General features: G+C 35.7%; 1 protein-coding gene across 1 annotated transcript; it reads right to left on the bottom strand.

Annotated features, from left to right (window-relative positions):
• Nucleotides 1-7,308: 7,308 nt before the first annotated feature.
• paip1 (poly(A) binding protein interacting protein 1) lies at nt 7,309-16,223 on the bottom strand. Its single transcript, XM_028458628.1, has 11 exons — nt 15,872-16,223; nt 14,750-14,895; nt 14,476-14,670; nt 14,283-14,395; nt 12,729-12,840; nt 12,435-12,557; nt 12,247-12,353; nt 11,124-11,241; nt 10,983-11,037; nt 9,627-9,705; nt 7,309-8,550 (listed from the first exon to the last, which is right to left on the bottom strand). The coding sequence occupies exons 1-11, from the start codon at nt 16,056-16,058 to the stop codon at nt 8,454-8,456; spliced, it is 1,332 nt and encodes a 443-aa protein (XP_028314429.1). The 5' UTR covers nt 16,059-16,223; the 3' UTR covers nt 7,309-8,453.
• Between the last annotated feature and the right edge of the window lie 734 nt (nt 16,224-16,957).

Here is a 16,957-nt window from a genome sequence, read left to right as displayed (position 1 = left end):
CTGCTCGACTACTGTCTCTAAAACTACTTCAAATCTATATTTTCTACCCTATTTTACATCATTTCCTCAGTGTTTTGTAGTCCTGTAAAATGTCAAAGCGTTTTTTTTTTTTTTTTTTAAATTTCAATTATTGCTCATTTTATGAAGTATCAAGTGGTGAAAATACGTCAACGAGCCAAATATAATATAATATTCATCTTTGAATGGAACATATACAATTGGTGCATAAGGAGAAATTAATATTAGTTATTTATTAGTGGAGATAAATTAAATTAAATTCAACTTTATTTGTATGGAAATACAAGGCAAGGCAAGGCAAATTTATTTGTATAGTGCATTTCATACTCAAGGCAACTCGTTGTGCTTTACATGATAAAAAAACCACTCATCTCATGGTACTCACCACAAAATATAGTATAATATAATATAATATTTATAAAAATAAACCAATGTTTCCGGGTGAGCAAACAGTGTTGATGGAGGAGAAAAACCAGACTGAGAGGAGGTGGTAGACAATGGTGTTGTAGTAGTCGAGACTGGTCTTGAGACCAAATTTTAAAGGTCTCGGAATCATTTTGACTCGGTCTTGTCTCTCAGGCTGCCTGGACTCAGGATTTTCCTTCAAGACCAGCACTAATTCCTGCTACTTTTAAACTTTTTTATAATGTGATAATAAAAACAGGATAAAACAATCCTTTATTCATTCTTTAAACCACCCATATAATGACCGCAACCTTCCTTAATGTGACTGAGTGATGTGTGTGACACACTCACACACACAAGCAGGAGAGAGAGGCGGAGCTAAACATGTCTGCTAACTTGTTGGTTGTAAAATTTGGTTTCAAGAACCACAAAGAATACATTTGTAAAAGCGCAGCAAAGAGTTAACATTCTGCAGTGTGTAGGTGACTAGCCATGTTATTTCTTGGCAGAAATACTTTTAAACACTTGCTGTACATTCAGCTGACATAAAAATCTTGTTTTCAAATATGTAGAATAATTGTGAATTTATCAGTAGCAGTAGTAGTTTTAATATTTTTGTAAATTTTTTGCAGGCACCTTTTTTGTCCGTCAAATGTATTTAAAAGAAACTAAAACTAAAGAGAGAATGTTATTTAACTGTCGAACCTTGTCATAATTTTATTTATTTATATAATTTTTTTATATGGTCTCGGTTTCGGCTTGTCTCGGTCTTGGTCTTGGCTCCCGGAAGTCTTGGTCTTGGTGCATTCTGGTCTCGGGCAAGTCTTGGTCTCGGATAGTGTGGTCTTGAACACAACACTAGTAGACAATAAAATGATTAGGGTTAGTGGACAGGAAGAGGAGAACAGAAGAAGATGGAGAGAAAGAACATCCGTTCTCACAAACTGGTTGAACCACAGACACAAACCCACACACAACTGCAGCACTAAAGTGGCGTTTTCTTTCCCCTACCGTGGAAAAAAAGATGCACAAACTAACAATAAAAGTGGGCTGGGTGGTAAAGTGGTTAGAAATAACATTTATTGGGTGTTTTTATTTAAAAGGCTTATTTTTAAAGAATCCTTGCTGCTGCTTTTTCTTTTAATAAATACAATATATCACATATATTACATATGCAAATAAATGCTTCCACCGTCTTTAAAGGAAATCCTTACAACTGTCCAGAATACTTAATGTTATCAAGGGAAGTCGAGCTCCAAACAGTGGTGGTCTGTAATATCTTCGGGGCTCAAGAGGAAGTTGGACAAAATTACCTCAGTGACATCATTTTAAGCTTCAGATTTTTCACAAAAAGCCTGTATTGTGCCCATGAGCTGAGGAATTTGAAAGATGAGAGGGTCGGGAAGGACTTGAAATGCATTGTGGGAATTGTAGGGCCTGGGTGCATCAGAAAGGGGCGAGTCTGACTTGTGTCCCATTGTGAACATCACATGTATCTTTTAGGAATCATACATGTCGACTGAGTCCATTTTCTGCTTTCAACCCATCACCAAGTTGCCAAAAATGTTCAAAAAAACATTAAAGCATAACTAACCAATCACATGAAAGCACTTTAGGCCAGTGAATCTCAAGCTTTTCAGCCCACGACCCCCCTGACGAGACAGAACCATCTATAAGGGGGAATAAAGGGGAGAGATTTTTGGGGCCCCTCCATAAAGTCGGCAAAATGAAGGTCCATTGTTCTATGAATCTGTGATAACCACATGTATTTATTCATCTGAATAATATCCTCTGTTATCCACAAAGTTTATTATTAATTGTGCCATAGTATATAGTCACCTTAAATATTTAAATCCTTTTTTTTAATCAGAAATAAAATGGGTTAAAAGTGACCAGAAATGGTGGAAAAGGTGGTGAAATGGGATTTTTAAAACCACAGGAATTGGTTAAAAGTTGCAATTTACAGTGGACAAAAACAGACAGGAAAGGTGGTAAAAACGATTCAAAATGTCAATATTGGCCTAAAAGTGGTAGAAATGGGGGTAGAACAACTAGAACAATCAAAACTGGCAAATAACGGGCATGGTGAAGAGGATAAAAGTGACAATAATGGGTCAACATATGCGACATTAGGAAGGAAAAGTGGTGGAAAGGGTTTATAAGTGCCAAAAATGTCTTGAAAGTGGAAAAAATGTGCAGAAAAGGCATTACATTTTGATGGAAAAGTGGTAAAAATGTAGCAAAATGCATTCAAAGGAGCAAAAACATGGCAAGAAAAAGGGTAAAAATATAGAAAAATGGGCTTAAATTGTTAAAAAATATATTTAGTTTCTTGAAGCATCTGGTGAACGTCTCGCTACCCCAAATGGGGTCCTGACCCCTAGGTTGAGAATCCCTGCTTTCGACGATCTCTTTAAATCTGAATAATAAAACTCTGTCTTTGGAGTCATTGATAGCTACTTTTAGCCTTAAATACATGTAGCATCCCTTTATATGTGGGCGTTGCCATTTTGAAGGTTTCAGCCAATCAGGGTTCACATATTATGTTTATGTCACTTCTTTTCGTGACTGTTGCACGTCTCCCATCTTAACTCACTGAATAGAATTCAGTTTGCTGGTATCCTGTATTTGCACTTGTTAGTTAAATCACTGGAATTTAACAGAAAAAAAAAAACAACCCCTCTTCAAGTTCCTGTGATGCCTCCTTAGTTTGCGTAGCTGTGACTCGTGTGAGTGAGTCATCTGCTGAGCAGGACGACCAAAACAATGACACATGAGCAAGCTTAAGCATTTTGTTCAGCACTGACGTAAAGCAAAGTCCAATGGATGTTTGTTTAGTTTCACAAGTCTGTTTTAAAAGCCCTAGAATGGGGAAAATGAAGGATTTACACTGTGTGAGCTCTAACTCATCACTATGTTTTTAAAGTCATTTATCCATCTTTATATTCACGCTAGCTTAGCTATTGGTATATGTTGATATACAAGCCTATACTAGAGGTGACTCCATCTTATTAATCATCATTTTTATCCTGAATAATAGGCCCTACAGCAGTGCTTCCCAAGCTTTTTCAGGTCGTGGCCAGTTTTTTATTTTGAATTTTTGAATTTTTAATTTAATTTAAAAAATAACTGTACATTTTGTCAGTACTTTTATTTCATACAGAATGGAAGCCTTTGTGAAAAATCAGTTTACAACATTTGGTTACTTCCTTTTTAAGTTGATACATGAGATGTTTACTATATGCAAGGGAACCATGGCAACGGTTTATTACCAAAAATAAACATGGGGCGTCAAAGTAGCTACAGTAACTTGGACTTTGCACACTATTGAACTGAGCTACTTTTTACTTGGACTTGGGTTTTTTATTTAGGGATGTCCCGATACAACTTTTTTACTTTCAATATTACAGCCTTGTGTATCGGCCGATACCGATATTGATCCGATACGATATCAGTACGAATCATACTTACTTTTATTACTTATTTTGTAGTGCGGAATGTTATAAAATGCTTGATCAAGTGTTGTTACTCAAACAGAGAACAATAGTCAGCAACAGTGGATAGAAGTGCTGGAGCGGAACATTTTATCGGAGCACTTATGTTGCTCCCCAGGGATGGGTTAAAATGCAGAGGACAAATTTCATATCTGTGTAACAACATATATATGACCAATAAAGGCAAAAAACCCAATATAATTTAATTTAAAGCCCAATTTAATATCGGTGATTTTAGATGCAGTCCGATAAAATCTGATATTCATTTACTTGCTGATATCGGACCGATATTTGATATCAATATCGGCTCGGGACACCTCTATTTTTTGTATATGAATTAAGTGTATTTGTACTGGAGTACAATTTAAATCAAGTAACAATACTTCTACTTGAGTAGAATATATCTGTATTCTTTACACCTCTGCATGTCTCATAATGAGCTAAACCTACTAACCTTAAATACAGACACACACACACACACACACACTGACTGACTGAATTTCACTGCAGTATTGAAGCATCTTAATCCTCCTTTTACTCGCCGCTGCTGCTGCTGACCAATGGGATTCCGGCTCTTTCTTTGACTTGTTGCTTTGTGACTCAGACTGTGGCATACAGGCAGCTCACTGAGCCTCACCACTCAGTGACTACACAGTACACACACACACACACAATCATGCCACGTGACTAATTATTTTCCTACTTATTTTGTCAAACATTTAAACGTGCTTCATCACTTTAACAAAGCCCTGTAAGCCACACAGACAGCTGCTCTCAGTAGTTTGTTCACAATGATGATGAAGCATGTTGTTCTGTGTCCGTCATTTGTTAGCCACGTGCCGTTAGCAGATAAAAATATATCGGCTATATGCGATGCCACACAGACAGACGATATTAGACGCACATGGAGGAAATACAGAAAAAAACATACATCCTTCCTCAATGACAGATCTGGTCATGCTGAGCAAACATCTTTGGAGCAAAATAAATTCCTTCAGATGTTGTGCAGCTCAGACTGAGAGACTTCAGATTACACAGTGTCTCTTGAAGTTTTTCAACCTTGGTGTCGTGAACCAATGTGGGGCCACCTGGAAATAAAATGGGGTCGCAAAATAATAAAATAAATGACTGATTAAAATTATATATTTGATATTTTTAAATAAATAAAAAGTCTTTATTTATTTATTTATTTTTATTTATCTATTTTGTGCAACTGAAATAAACAATGCAACATATCACAGAAATAGACATACAGTCTAAGCCCACACACAATCTCAAACAACTGTATTCTGTTTCACTTTCTCTAATATAAATAGTATATTTCAACTTAAAATGCAGTATAAAAAACAACCGAGCGCACATATTGTCCCTTTTGTGCACTAATCCTTACTACTCTGTATTTGTCACACAGTAAAATGAATATGATCAAAAAATTAATTTCAGAGAAAAAAAAAGGGGTCGTCAGAAATGTGTGATATAAAAATGGGATCATGACCTGAAATAGGTTTGGAACCACTGATAGACACACTTTATTACGTTCATTCTGTTTTTTTATGCAGGCTACGTTTTTTTTAATGAATACATCCAAGCATCTCATTCAGCGAGTGATGGTACTTTTTTACTTAGTTTCATAGAGTACTTTTACTTCTACTTGAGTTATTATATTATTAAGTAACAGTACTTTTACTTGAGCACTGGTATTGTTTACTCTACCCACATCTGATGAATTTATGCATCAGTATCTTTGTTAACATTATGTATCAATATAACAAAATTACAGTCAAACTAGTAACATTTCAGTGCAAGAATATACAACAGTAGAATACATTAGAGAAGAGTAAAAGTACAAAGAAAAAAAATATTACAAATATTAAATAGCATTAAAAAAAGTTGCTCATTTATGAATGTGATGTGCTGTTGCAAAAGTGTTGATTTGTGTTTTCCTCTCATTTTGAGTGTTTTTGTTGGTCTTTTGTGATTTTAGAGTCATTTTTTGTGTATTCTTGTTGTCGTTTTGTATGTTTTTTGGTATCTTTTTAGTCGTCCTGTGTTTGTCTTTGGAGTCATTTTGTGTATTTTTGTTGTCCTTTTGTGTATTTTTCTCTAAATTGTATGTTTTTTTTTGTCCTTTTCTGAATCTTTGCTGTTGTTGGTGTTTTTCTGTAATTCTGTGTGTTTACTTTGAGGACCACTCATAATTAGACCAAGGGCCCTTGGGTGGCCCCAGGGTCAGCAGTTGCCCATGCCTGCAATACACTGACTAAATGACATATTATTGCATTTTCAGTGGGTGGAAACACACACGTTAATCCAACACGCAGGTGCAATATTTGATGTTTGAAGATAACAAAGTGGTAAAAGGTGATCCTTCACTGTCCTTCAGCAGATTATGATTTATTTATTGACTTATTGTGGAATCATGTCAGTTATGATAAAAAAAATAAAAAATAAAAAAACTGGTGCTCAACAGATTTATTTTAACATCAATAAATAAGTGATATTGTTTAAATGTGATCCAGCGAGGAACGATCGCGAGATTTCATTTAAAATATTTGCAAATATAAAAAACAAGGGGAAAAAGATGCACAAACACAATGTCACCAGTTGATGGCGTAGAAAAACATGAAAAGCATCAAAAATTGTTTCTTCTCTGGACAAAATCTAAACACCTTATTAGAAAAATGAACAAAATCCCTTTCTAATGTATAGATTTAAAATGAATTACACATACTTCATTACATTTTTTTTTCATTTTTTTTACAATTTATGGTTATGGCGGTGGCAACTTGAACTCTTTTTGCAAAAAATAATTTAAAAATGTATCATTTTTGTTTTGGTATTGTTATAATTACTATAGCTTTATTTTACAGGGAAAATCTCATTTGATCCAAAACTCCTTTGAAGAAAAACTTGCCAAAATGAGCAGCAGCAGCAGGGACCACATAAGTTACAATGTTAGAAATACAAATTGAATAGGTTCACATTAATATTATCAACTTAGTGAGATTAAAAAGATTCTGAGCTGGTTAAAAATACAAATAAATAACTAGGGATGTCCCGATACAACTTTTTCATTTCCGATATGATACCGATATTGCAGCCTTGCGGACTCATACATACTTACAAAAAAAAAAATCTGTTTTCTTTAATAAAAAAATAACTACTTATTTTGTAGTGTTAGAAAAGGCTTGATCAAGTGATTTTACCTAAACAAAGAATAGTCAGCAACAGCAGGGATGAGAAGAACTGACCCATTTATTATTAACCAATTGGTTACATAAACTTTAACCTTCAACATAACTACAGTATTCTACAATTGAATACAAAAAAAAAAAAAGGAATTGAAAGAAAAGAAAAAAAGAAATCCGGAAAGATATTTGTTTTCAGGCTAATATCGGATCAAGACACCCCTATAAATAACGGATCCTAAACAGGTTTCACCATTGTAGAGGCTGCATAGAGTTGCTCCTGGAACGATGCATTCATATAGTCTGATTTTCTTTGAGAATAATAATCTTAATCCAAGAGGTTTTATCTTTAGCTTTTTGATGGATCTACAAGTGAGCTTCCATTTGCTTAACCCCAGTCTACAGGAAACAGACCAAGCAACCAAAATAAAGTGAAATGCATCACATTGTAAATGTTTAATGACCTAAAACCTTGAAATAAATCATTTACATTTGGTGTGATAACGGCATCAAAACTATCTTTGATTTAGTCACTTATTAAAATACACAGGACTCAAAATGTCACTGTGTTGTGAATACATTAAAAACAGATCAAGGTGATAAAACTTTACATTAGAAAGAATTTATTGCAGACAAATGGTACATGAAACTATATTTACAGACTATGAAACAACATTCATAGATGGGCTTCTTGGATTATTTTCAGCTTGTTGACATTTCGAATACTAAGACAAAACGAGATGATTCTTTAAAACCCAAAAATGTTTTTTTTTTTTTTTTTTTTTTTTAAATTACTTTAGCTACAATATAAAAAGAAGAAAGACACTTTCCAGTTTGGGGCTGAAGCATGTAGTAATAACTGTTGGTGAATAGTGCGTAAAGTATATATACACATCCTCATATGTATTCTATGAACGTATGCAGAAAAGCTAATAGTTTTCCCATTACAAATGCCGTTCACCAATAAATGAGACTGTGGTTTTTTTTACCTGTACCTTTTTTGTAATGTTTTATTCACACGTTAAATAAAAGTATTTTCTCTACAAATTCACAGCTCACTAGTTCCCTCGTGGCATTTTGCTCGAGTCACTCACAAGATAAAAAACCCCATCAAAACAAAAACGAAAAAATATGAAATGGGACTTTTTTGTTTTGGGAAGAAAAAAAAAATCTTAAACAACTGAACAGTTTCAACTTTTTGTTGATTGTCTCCAATTGCTAATGAACAGTGACTCAACAAGTTTGAAAAGTGCAACTAAGACATCGTGGTTAAAACGCCATGCGTGGCAAACTAGAAGTTTAATCCCAGCTTTTCTTTGGGATTGAATCCGTGGAAGCTTCCGGGCTTTCACTGGTGCTGTTGCTGTCGTCTCTTCTCAGTTTCTAAACAGAATTTCTCGTACGCCTCCTCGATCTCAGGCTCCATCTCATCCTCTAAGTCAGACCTGAGAACGCAACACAAAAACAAGCCAAAAATTAGTGTTTCTTTACGTTTCACGCTTTTTCCCATTACATTTTGTTGAATTGGGCAGAAATCTTTCACACAGGGCAGGAGGGTTAAGCTCTTCTTTCACACTAAAGCGCTGACTAAAGTGACTCTGAGGCCCAGTGTTACATTGTCATGTATAGATCACAGCGCATGGACTGGTTTTGTGAATGGTCAGGTGAAGCCATCATCACTACGGTCACACAAGCAGTGCTTTGAAAATGAAATAAATGCAGAATTTCGTGTTTGCCAATAATACAGGCCGCGATTTTATGGATACGCTTAAAACGGATTAAAAAAAAAACAACAAATTTCCTGGAATGTAAATGGCAATATTCTCCCTATTATTATTTTTAAATAAAATCAAGCATAAATTGCAATATGACACCCATATATGCATGTTTTGGAACAATGTCACACATTTACACACAATTATTCACTGTAAACAGATGGTCAGAGACACGAAAATGTCAATTTGTAATGGTACAACTTCATCTTCTGAAATATAAATAGTTACTAAACCCTCATCGTCACCGACATAGTGGGAAAATATCACACCTTTACGCAATTTTACATTGTATAACCAGTGGCCTAATGTTTGGCATCTTTAGCAAACGGACAGATGTCATATCTCACATGATTTACAGCAGAGAAATATGAAATTAAAAATTGCATAATTGTAATAATTATTATTTTTAATAAAATCAAGTGGAAATTGCAATCACGACACTCTTATATGCTTGTTTTGGAACAATATCACACATTTATTCACTGTAAACATATGGTCAGACACGAAAATGTCAATTCTCACTTAAAATATTAACGTGTTATGATATGACTTCATCTTCTGAAATGTAAATAGTTTTATGACATGGACTTCACCCTAAAATATCACGCCTTTACGTGCAATTTTCTATCATATAACGTGTGGCCTAATGTGGACTCAATGATATAAAGAGGTTGGTGAATTCAGTAGCACAATGTTAGCATTAGCAGCCTGTGTTAAATGTATCTCACTTGGTCTCGTGTACTTACAATTCATTCTCATTTTCATAATTTTCTTCATGGAAGTAGTCCTGTTTCTCCATGAGCTCCTGGTATTTCTCTGCATAATCTGTAAAACAATAGAGCAAACTAGTGATTTACAGCAATGGAGGGCAGTGAACATTCATCAGTTTATTAATGTTTAGTCACTTCATCAGCCTGTCGTATAAGGGTCACGTACAAACCTTGGCTAATTGTGGGAAACCCTGATGACTCACATTAAACAAACATAAACTAAGATATTCTACTCATGGAACGACGAGAACTCTCCACGGATTTACAACACATTACTAATTTGGGAAATTTATAATTTTTACACAAAGAAAGAACTGTTTTTTTTTTTTTTTAAATAACGCACTCAGCTGGGAATAAATAATGTCAAACTAACTGTAAGAATGCTCTATCCAAATAATTTTGTGATATTGTCAGTGCTTTGTTTCCATGGTAACACCTGCAGTTATCCTCCTGTGTGTGTCTTCTGCCTGATTTTGTATATGTGTATCTACTTTTCCTTTAATTAGTCATTTATGAATTATCATTTATTGTATGCTGCTGGCCATGTTCTTATGTGGAAAATGACAACAAAAAAATGTGACTCCTTGAATTTTGTTCCATGTTTTAGGACACAAATGGTTGATGAATTTGACGTTCTATAGTTTTTTAACTTATTCAGACCACATGTAGCAAACTTGAGGCCTGGGGCCAAATCCATCCCTTGAGAGCATCCAATGTGGCCCATTAAAGTAAGTTAAAATAACTGAGAAAATGGGACTCACTGAGTAAATTACAAACTTATTATCTTTCTTATTTTATCATCTTTTTAATAATTCTATTACATTACTTCTGTATGCATCAGTCTCTAAACCTTTTTATCATTTTCAACTTTTGTCAGTCACATGTCTGTGAAGCACTTTGATCTACAATTAAATTAAAGTTTGACTGATTAAAGTCAGGAATAGATATCTCAGTCCCTTCACATACAAATTCAATGAAACTTATTTGCAAAGTTTACAGTTGTCACTGTGCTCATATAACATGATGAAAGTCAAATTGCTAAAAAGAACTTGATTTTTCTTTTTTCTATTCAAAATCCTGCAATTTTCCTCAATTTATTCCACAAACTTTCCCCAAATTAAATACAAAACTATTTATTGCTTAGATATTGTCGATGCCTTTCATTATTTACATATCATTTGTACATGGAAGTACAAACTAAGGCACAATAAGATGAAATTGCACATTTTCTCCACCTATAATCTGCAGCCCACTTAAGATCAAACCGCTCCGTATTTGACCCCTGAACTAAAATGAGTTGACACCCTGATTTAGATAAATTGCGACACATGCCTGGATCAGCTGCTGTAAAAGGAGTTCCATCTTCAGTGTAGAACGTCGGCTCATTCTGCAAGAAAATAAAAAGAAACGTGACTAAATCAGAAGAAATGAACGAGCGGCGCAAGCTTTAAGGACGATAGAATTCCTGCAGACCATAAAGTAGTTGGGATCGTTGTCAGGTGTGGCGTTGCTGGCTGCTGCAGCGGAACGCACTCGTCCCCAGTCGCTGGATCTGAGCTCCACCAGCTTTAGAAGCATCTGCCTCGCGTCTCTGTGGAGGAAAGCCACAAACCAAGGCTATAGCTTTGACAATGTCTACCATGCGCACATTGGCTCTCATTCATCAACAGTTCGTATGTTCAGATCTGAGCGTACGACGTGCATTCGACCATATTCACGCAAGCTTCCGTATTTATCAATTTTGACGTGAGAGTACGCTACAACGTGTGGATTTATGTTTCAGCAGCAAAATCTGACTGAGACTGAAAATATTTTTTAAACAAGCCTTAGCTGCCATTGAAGCATAAGCCGATACACAATCTGAACAGATTAAAACGGATTATTAAAACAAGTTAAACAAATTAAAAATAATTTCAAAGAAGCCCATGTTACTGATGCTACTTTTTTGGTTTGCTCTGTCTTGGAGAATAAAGTCCTATTTCCTCCATACAGCACAGGGGCTGTATGGAGGAAATAGGACTTAATTCTTACTTTAAAATGTAAAGTGTACTTTAAACTTTTATAAATGTGCTGCAGTAATCAGTAATGTGATAATTTATAGGTGACGACATTTAGTCATTTTTCTGTGTCTCCAGTATCTCTGTTGTCGTTGTTTTCAGCGCACACAGGGGGGCAGACGTCACCTGCTCAGTAGCTGATCCTCTTCTACAGAGCGTTGAAATGAGCTCCTTTAAGTCCAGTTTTCACACAACTTTGTTTTGCTCCACCTTAAATGCAAGGATGCAGATTTTCATCCTGGAAAAGTTTCTATTCTTGTTTGATCTCTGTGGGCGGGGCCTCCAAAACAGGAGGGCGTAACAAGTTAATGACGAACGGATTTATTAACACCCGATCATTTGTATGCTGGGATTGGTCACATACGAATGTTTCCGGAATCACACGTTCTTACGGTCGTACGACCAAATGTTAACTCAAATTTACACCCATTTTCACACACGGTTGATAAATGAGGGCCATTATTTTTTGTGAAATCTACTTTTTCTTCTTTATCTACAATGCTGACGTTTGATATCGGCGTCACCATGGTCCGACTCACCTGCTGCACGCAGCATCCAACAAAACATTTTTTATTCTCTGCACCAGATCGTCCATGTGCGGCTCGTTGCTCTCTTTCCACGCGTCGTCCAGGACAGACCCTGTTAACTGCAAATCAAGGAGATTAAATTACAGTTATGACGAGACAATGTCAGTATATTTGTGAATGATTAGATGGACATTAGACACCTTCAGCAGTTTGATGGCACATATGAGGTTGGCATCTACAGTAGTAGACAGCAGACTGTTTAAAAGGTCTCTGAGCCCCAAGAGAAGAATATTTGCTCGACTTGTTCCTTTTGAGCTTTTAATCTAACAGAAGAGCAAAAGAAAGGGGAAAGAACGTGAAAAACTAAATACATTATGGTATCATATATGCACTTCTAGTCTGATATGCAAAACATTGTTTTGTTAATGTTAAAACTATAAAGACAAATATATCTTAATGTGGTTTTGTAGTAAGAAATGATCAGAATGGTTTACCTCCAGATGTAAGTAGAGCTCCCCAAGAAACAGCACAAATGAGTGGAATCTTTTCTGAGTCTCTGCGTCACCTCGAACTGCTTCATCTCTTTGTTCATATTCTGTTCTGCACCTGCAAAGGAAAACATCCTTCACTCGTTTGTGTGCAGTAGAAATCAACATTGGAACCCTAACCCTGACATTTGCACTGTTGGGATTACGCATGCGTGTTTGAAACTGTTTCTACTGCTTTAATATTTCAAGATAAAGGTTTTTAATAGAGCTGAATGATTGCATTTGTGATATTATCACAATATCATAAAACGCGATTTTCTAATCACAAAAGCTGCAATTTTTTCTTTCTTTCTTGTCCTGTCCTGTTAAGTTCAGAGAATGTTTTTAAGAAGTGCAGTCCACATGTTTACATGTTTCATGAAACGTGGTTAGTTAGCTATGTTGAAGAGGTAAAGCCACAGATTTCTCTGCTTTATTGTTGTAATCTGTGCTTTAAAATTTATATTTTACATTTATTTAAAGTTTAAATAAATCTGAATTTGTTTATTCACTCAACTCCCGATATGATTCGATTCACGATACGATTAATGGGACTGTAGACAAATGATCTAATATAAAATATTCCTTTATTTTTTTTTCGGGAAAATACTGTACTATTTTCCTTTTATTTTTCATTGTCAAAAGGATTCCTTGATAAACTATTCAAAACCATGCAACTGAAATAAATAAAGGAATAATACAAATGAAGAAGAAGCCTATTAATTTAAATTCTGGTTCTATAGTAAACAATGCAAAACTGCATAATAGTTATTTTTCTTTTTAAACGTGCAACTAAAAATGTTTTTTGTGCCTTAGCAATTGGACTGTATTTACGTCAGATATGTTTGGACCAGCAGAGGGCGCTGGTAACCCAGTGGTCGGTTGGCATGCAGATATTCTTGCAGTGAAGAAGAGATACTATGCTAGCAGACAGAGCTAATAGAAAAACCTATTAATCAATTTTTAACTGCCTTACGATTAATTGTTACATCCCTAAAACAGATTGATTTATTGTTTGTGTTCATTGAAAAATACATGACAAGAGGCCCTTGAAAAAATAATCGCATATTAAATCACAATTACAATATTGAGGAAAAAAAAATCGCAATTAGATTATTTTCCAAAATCGTTGGACTTGTGGTATTTTTTATCGCCCGCCACAAAGTGTGGAAGGGGGACATAGGTTTGAGCTCCGTGCATCCGTCCAAGTTAAAGGGGACAGCTTTTCTTAGAAACTGTTTAAGATAGGATAACCAAATTCGGTGTGTGGCAATTATTTTTCCCAGAGTAATTGCCCTCGTTCCATTTTTTCTTTGGCGGGGGATGTTGATGACTATGTCTTCTTGTTATTCTTATTATTATCGCGCATAGCTGTTGTGAGAAAGTTACAGTATAAAGATGAAATTGCCTGCTAGGACTGATTACATTTCTAATAATCTTATTCCTCCTTTAACTTCCTGTAGAGACTGCAACAGGATTTAAAATTAATTTCAAAATGAGAAAAACCTGCTCCTCCATTACCTTTGCAGGAGCAACTGACGAAAGTTGCCGTTGGATGGGCTGATAGCGAGGTGTTGGGACAGGTAGTTACAAAGTCTGGCTCCAGTGTATGAGAAGTTTGGAATGTTGGTGGACTGCAAAAGAAAGAAGAAGAAAAAGGAGTTTAAAATGAAAGATTCTCTACATTTCTATAAAGAGTGGAGTTTTGTCTGACCTGCGTGTAGATCAGTTCCACCAACTCATGGAGAAGCTCTTCGGTTGTAACATAGGAATTGAGCACATGCATCATTCCTTCAACATCTGAGTCAAAGGTTCCTGGTGAGGAGCTCAGATGACTCAGAAAGTCTGTAATCATCTCCGCCAGTGTGGGTTCGTAATAATCATAACTTTCGTAATAATAAGGCTCCTCCTGCACAAAAAGAATAAACACATTTAAAAAGATGTCAGACAGCGTTTCAGCCAAAAAAGAAAAAACTACTCCTTTTTACCTCGAAAAATTCTGAGGGGACATATTCTGAGGGGACAAACCCTGAGGGGACAAACTCTGCAGCCGTGGCTGAAAGCTGAAATGGTCTGAGCACCGAGTCCACATCGTTGCTGACTCCGGAGGCGCTTGGTTGAGGTTGAATTCCGTCTGTGAGGAAATAAACTTGTTTAGCCAAAGATTGAGCTGTGAAACCGTTACAATTGCAGAAAATTTAAGGCAAAATACTTTGGTCGAAGTGATTTAAACTATGTGAAACAGCAGCTCTAAATAAGTATTTTGGGTTTTTTAATCACAATAGAGCAAAGATATATTACTTCTGCTGTTTTATAGTCATTCCGTGTGTTTTTTCATGCATTATGAGTCATTTTGTATAAATGTCTATTATTTTTGTGTTTTTTAAAGATAATCTGTTTATTTCTTCTCATGTTTTGTGTGTTATAAATCATTTTGTGTACTTTTGAATGGTTTTGGTGTCAATTTGTATATTTCTGTTGTCATTTTGGATAATTTCCTATTATTTTTTTGGTCTTTAAGATATTCTGTGTATTTGTGCTGTTGTTTAGTGTGTTATGTCATTTTCTGTATTTTTGTTAACATTTTGTGCATTTTTCTTCTTTTGTATATTTAATTGTTTTTTGTATGAGGGCAACAATCACACCGTCATTTGCATGTGATCTATGGTTTTTAAACCTGTAAATGTGTTTAAAATGCAGTTTGTTGTTTACATTTACGCAATGCTAACTTAAATCTAATTAGTTGATTAGAAATAATTGAAAACATCAAACTGAACTCTGTGATTCCCTTTAATGTGGAGCAGATGGAAACGAAACGTTAACCTGGCAGTGGAAACCCACAGAAACAGCTACTATAGTTGGGATTCAGTCACCACTTAACAAGGTAGCGAGTAGATGCGTCACACCAGGAAGCTAATTTTAGCTCTCAGACCTTTACGCCACTAGCAGGCAGTAAACAAAAGCTTACAGATAAGCATTTTAAATGATTTTTAATGCAGAAAAGCTGAGTGTATAATCTTTGGAGACTTGTGAGTGAAACATAGAAACTAAAAACTAAACGTAGCTATTGGGGTTAATAGGTGTGATTAGTTGTTGACTGTGCCGCCTACCTCTATAGTCCGAGGCTGCATTGCTGTCCATGTAAGGTGGGACTGTCCGCGGTTGTCTCAACGGCTCCCTTTGGTGAAAAAGGGAAGTGTTGGAGTCAGCGACCCCTCCGCTGGCCATTAGCCCGGGATTTGTGTATATATCGCGGTTCCTTCCCGCTCCGGGAGCTCGATCGAAAGAGTTATTCATGGCTGCTTGATGTAAGCCTCAGTTCAGCATGTGAGGAAGTGTTTGCTTTTTCTCTGCTACGGGTTATTGTTTACTACTGAGCTCTGTCATGATAACCTTATTTCTGCACCGTTGGTGTCACCGTCGACCCACTTCCTCTAACCTAACAGGCTGTCTGTGACAGGTAAAGAGTCTCAGTGCTGCCTCCACCTGGTGGACTGGAGAGGAACTGCAGCCACACTACTTCTGAGGGTGTCACTCAACTAATAATTTTCCGCCACTTACTGAATCGGAGTATGAACCAGAGCTTTATACTTTTTTTAAGTCATAATAATTTTATTATTACTATCATCTTCACCACTTAATGACAATATCTTTAAAATATATATATATTCTTCCCATAACTTCTGAATCACTAAGGAATTTGAGTAGCCTTTTCAATTTAACTGTATTCAAGACATTACCCACATTATTCTCCATCCCCTAACGGTGTTATCAGCTGCTTTATTACCACTTATCCCTCCATGTGCTGGAATCCATAAAAACAAAATCTTGAAACCTCTTCTATGAAGTCTGTACACGTTTTCATAAAAATCATTCACCAAATCCTGTCGACTAGAAGACTTAAATTGTTAAAATTGCCATTAGAACAGAGCTGGAGTCTGAACAGATTATTATTTCTTTCACTTGTGATTCTTCTATCCCAGGGGTCTGCAACCTGCGGCTCTGGGTCTTCATGTGGCTCTTTGAGTCTTTTGGAATGGCTCCCTATAGCTTTAAAAAATATTGAAATAAATAATTAGCAATTAAATGATTACATGATTTTGACAACTGATAAAAATCACGACATAACGATTTGTCAACCTAAAAATAAATCACATTGTGCAATGACTCTGCCACTTTCCTACTTCACCTCCTGA

The sequence above is a fragment of the Gouania willdenowi genome, chromosome 9 (assembly GCF_900634775.1).
Source record: "Gouania willdenowi chromosome 9, fGouWil2.1, whole genome shotgun sequence".
Classification (NCBI taxonomy): Eukaryota; Metazoa; Chordata; class Actinopteri; order Blenniiformes; family Gobiesocidae; genus Gouania; species Gouania willdenowi.
Note: the sequence above shows the minus strand (reverse complement) of the source record. Positions and strands in the feature narration are given on the sequence as shown.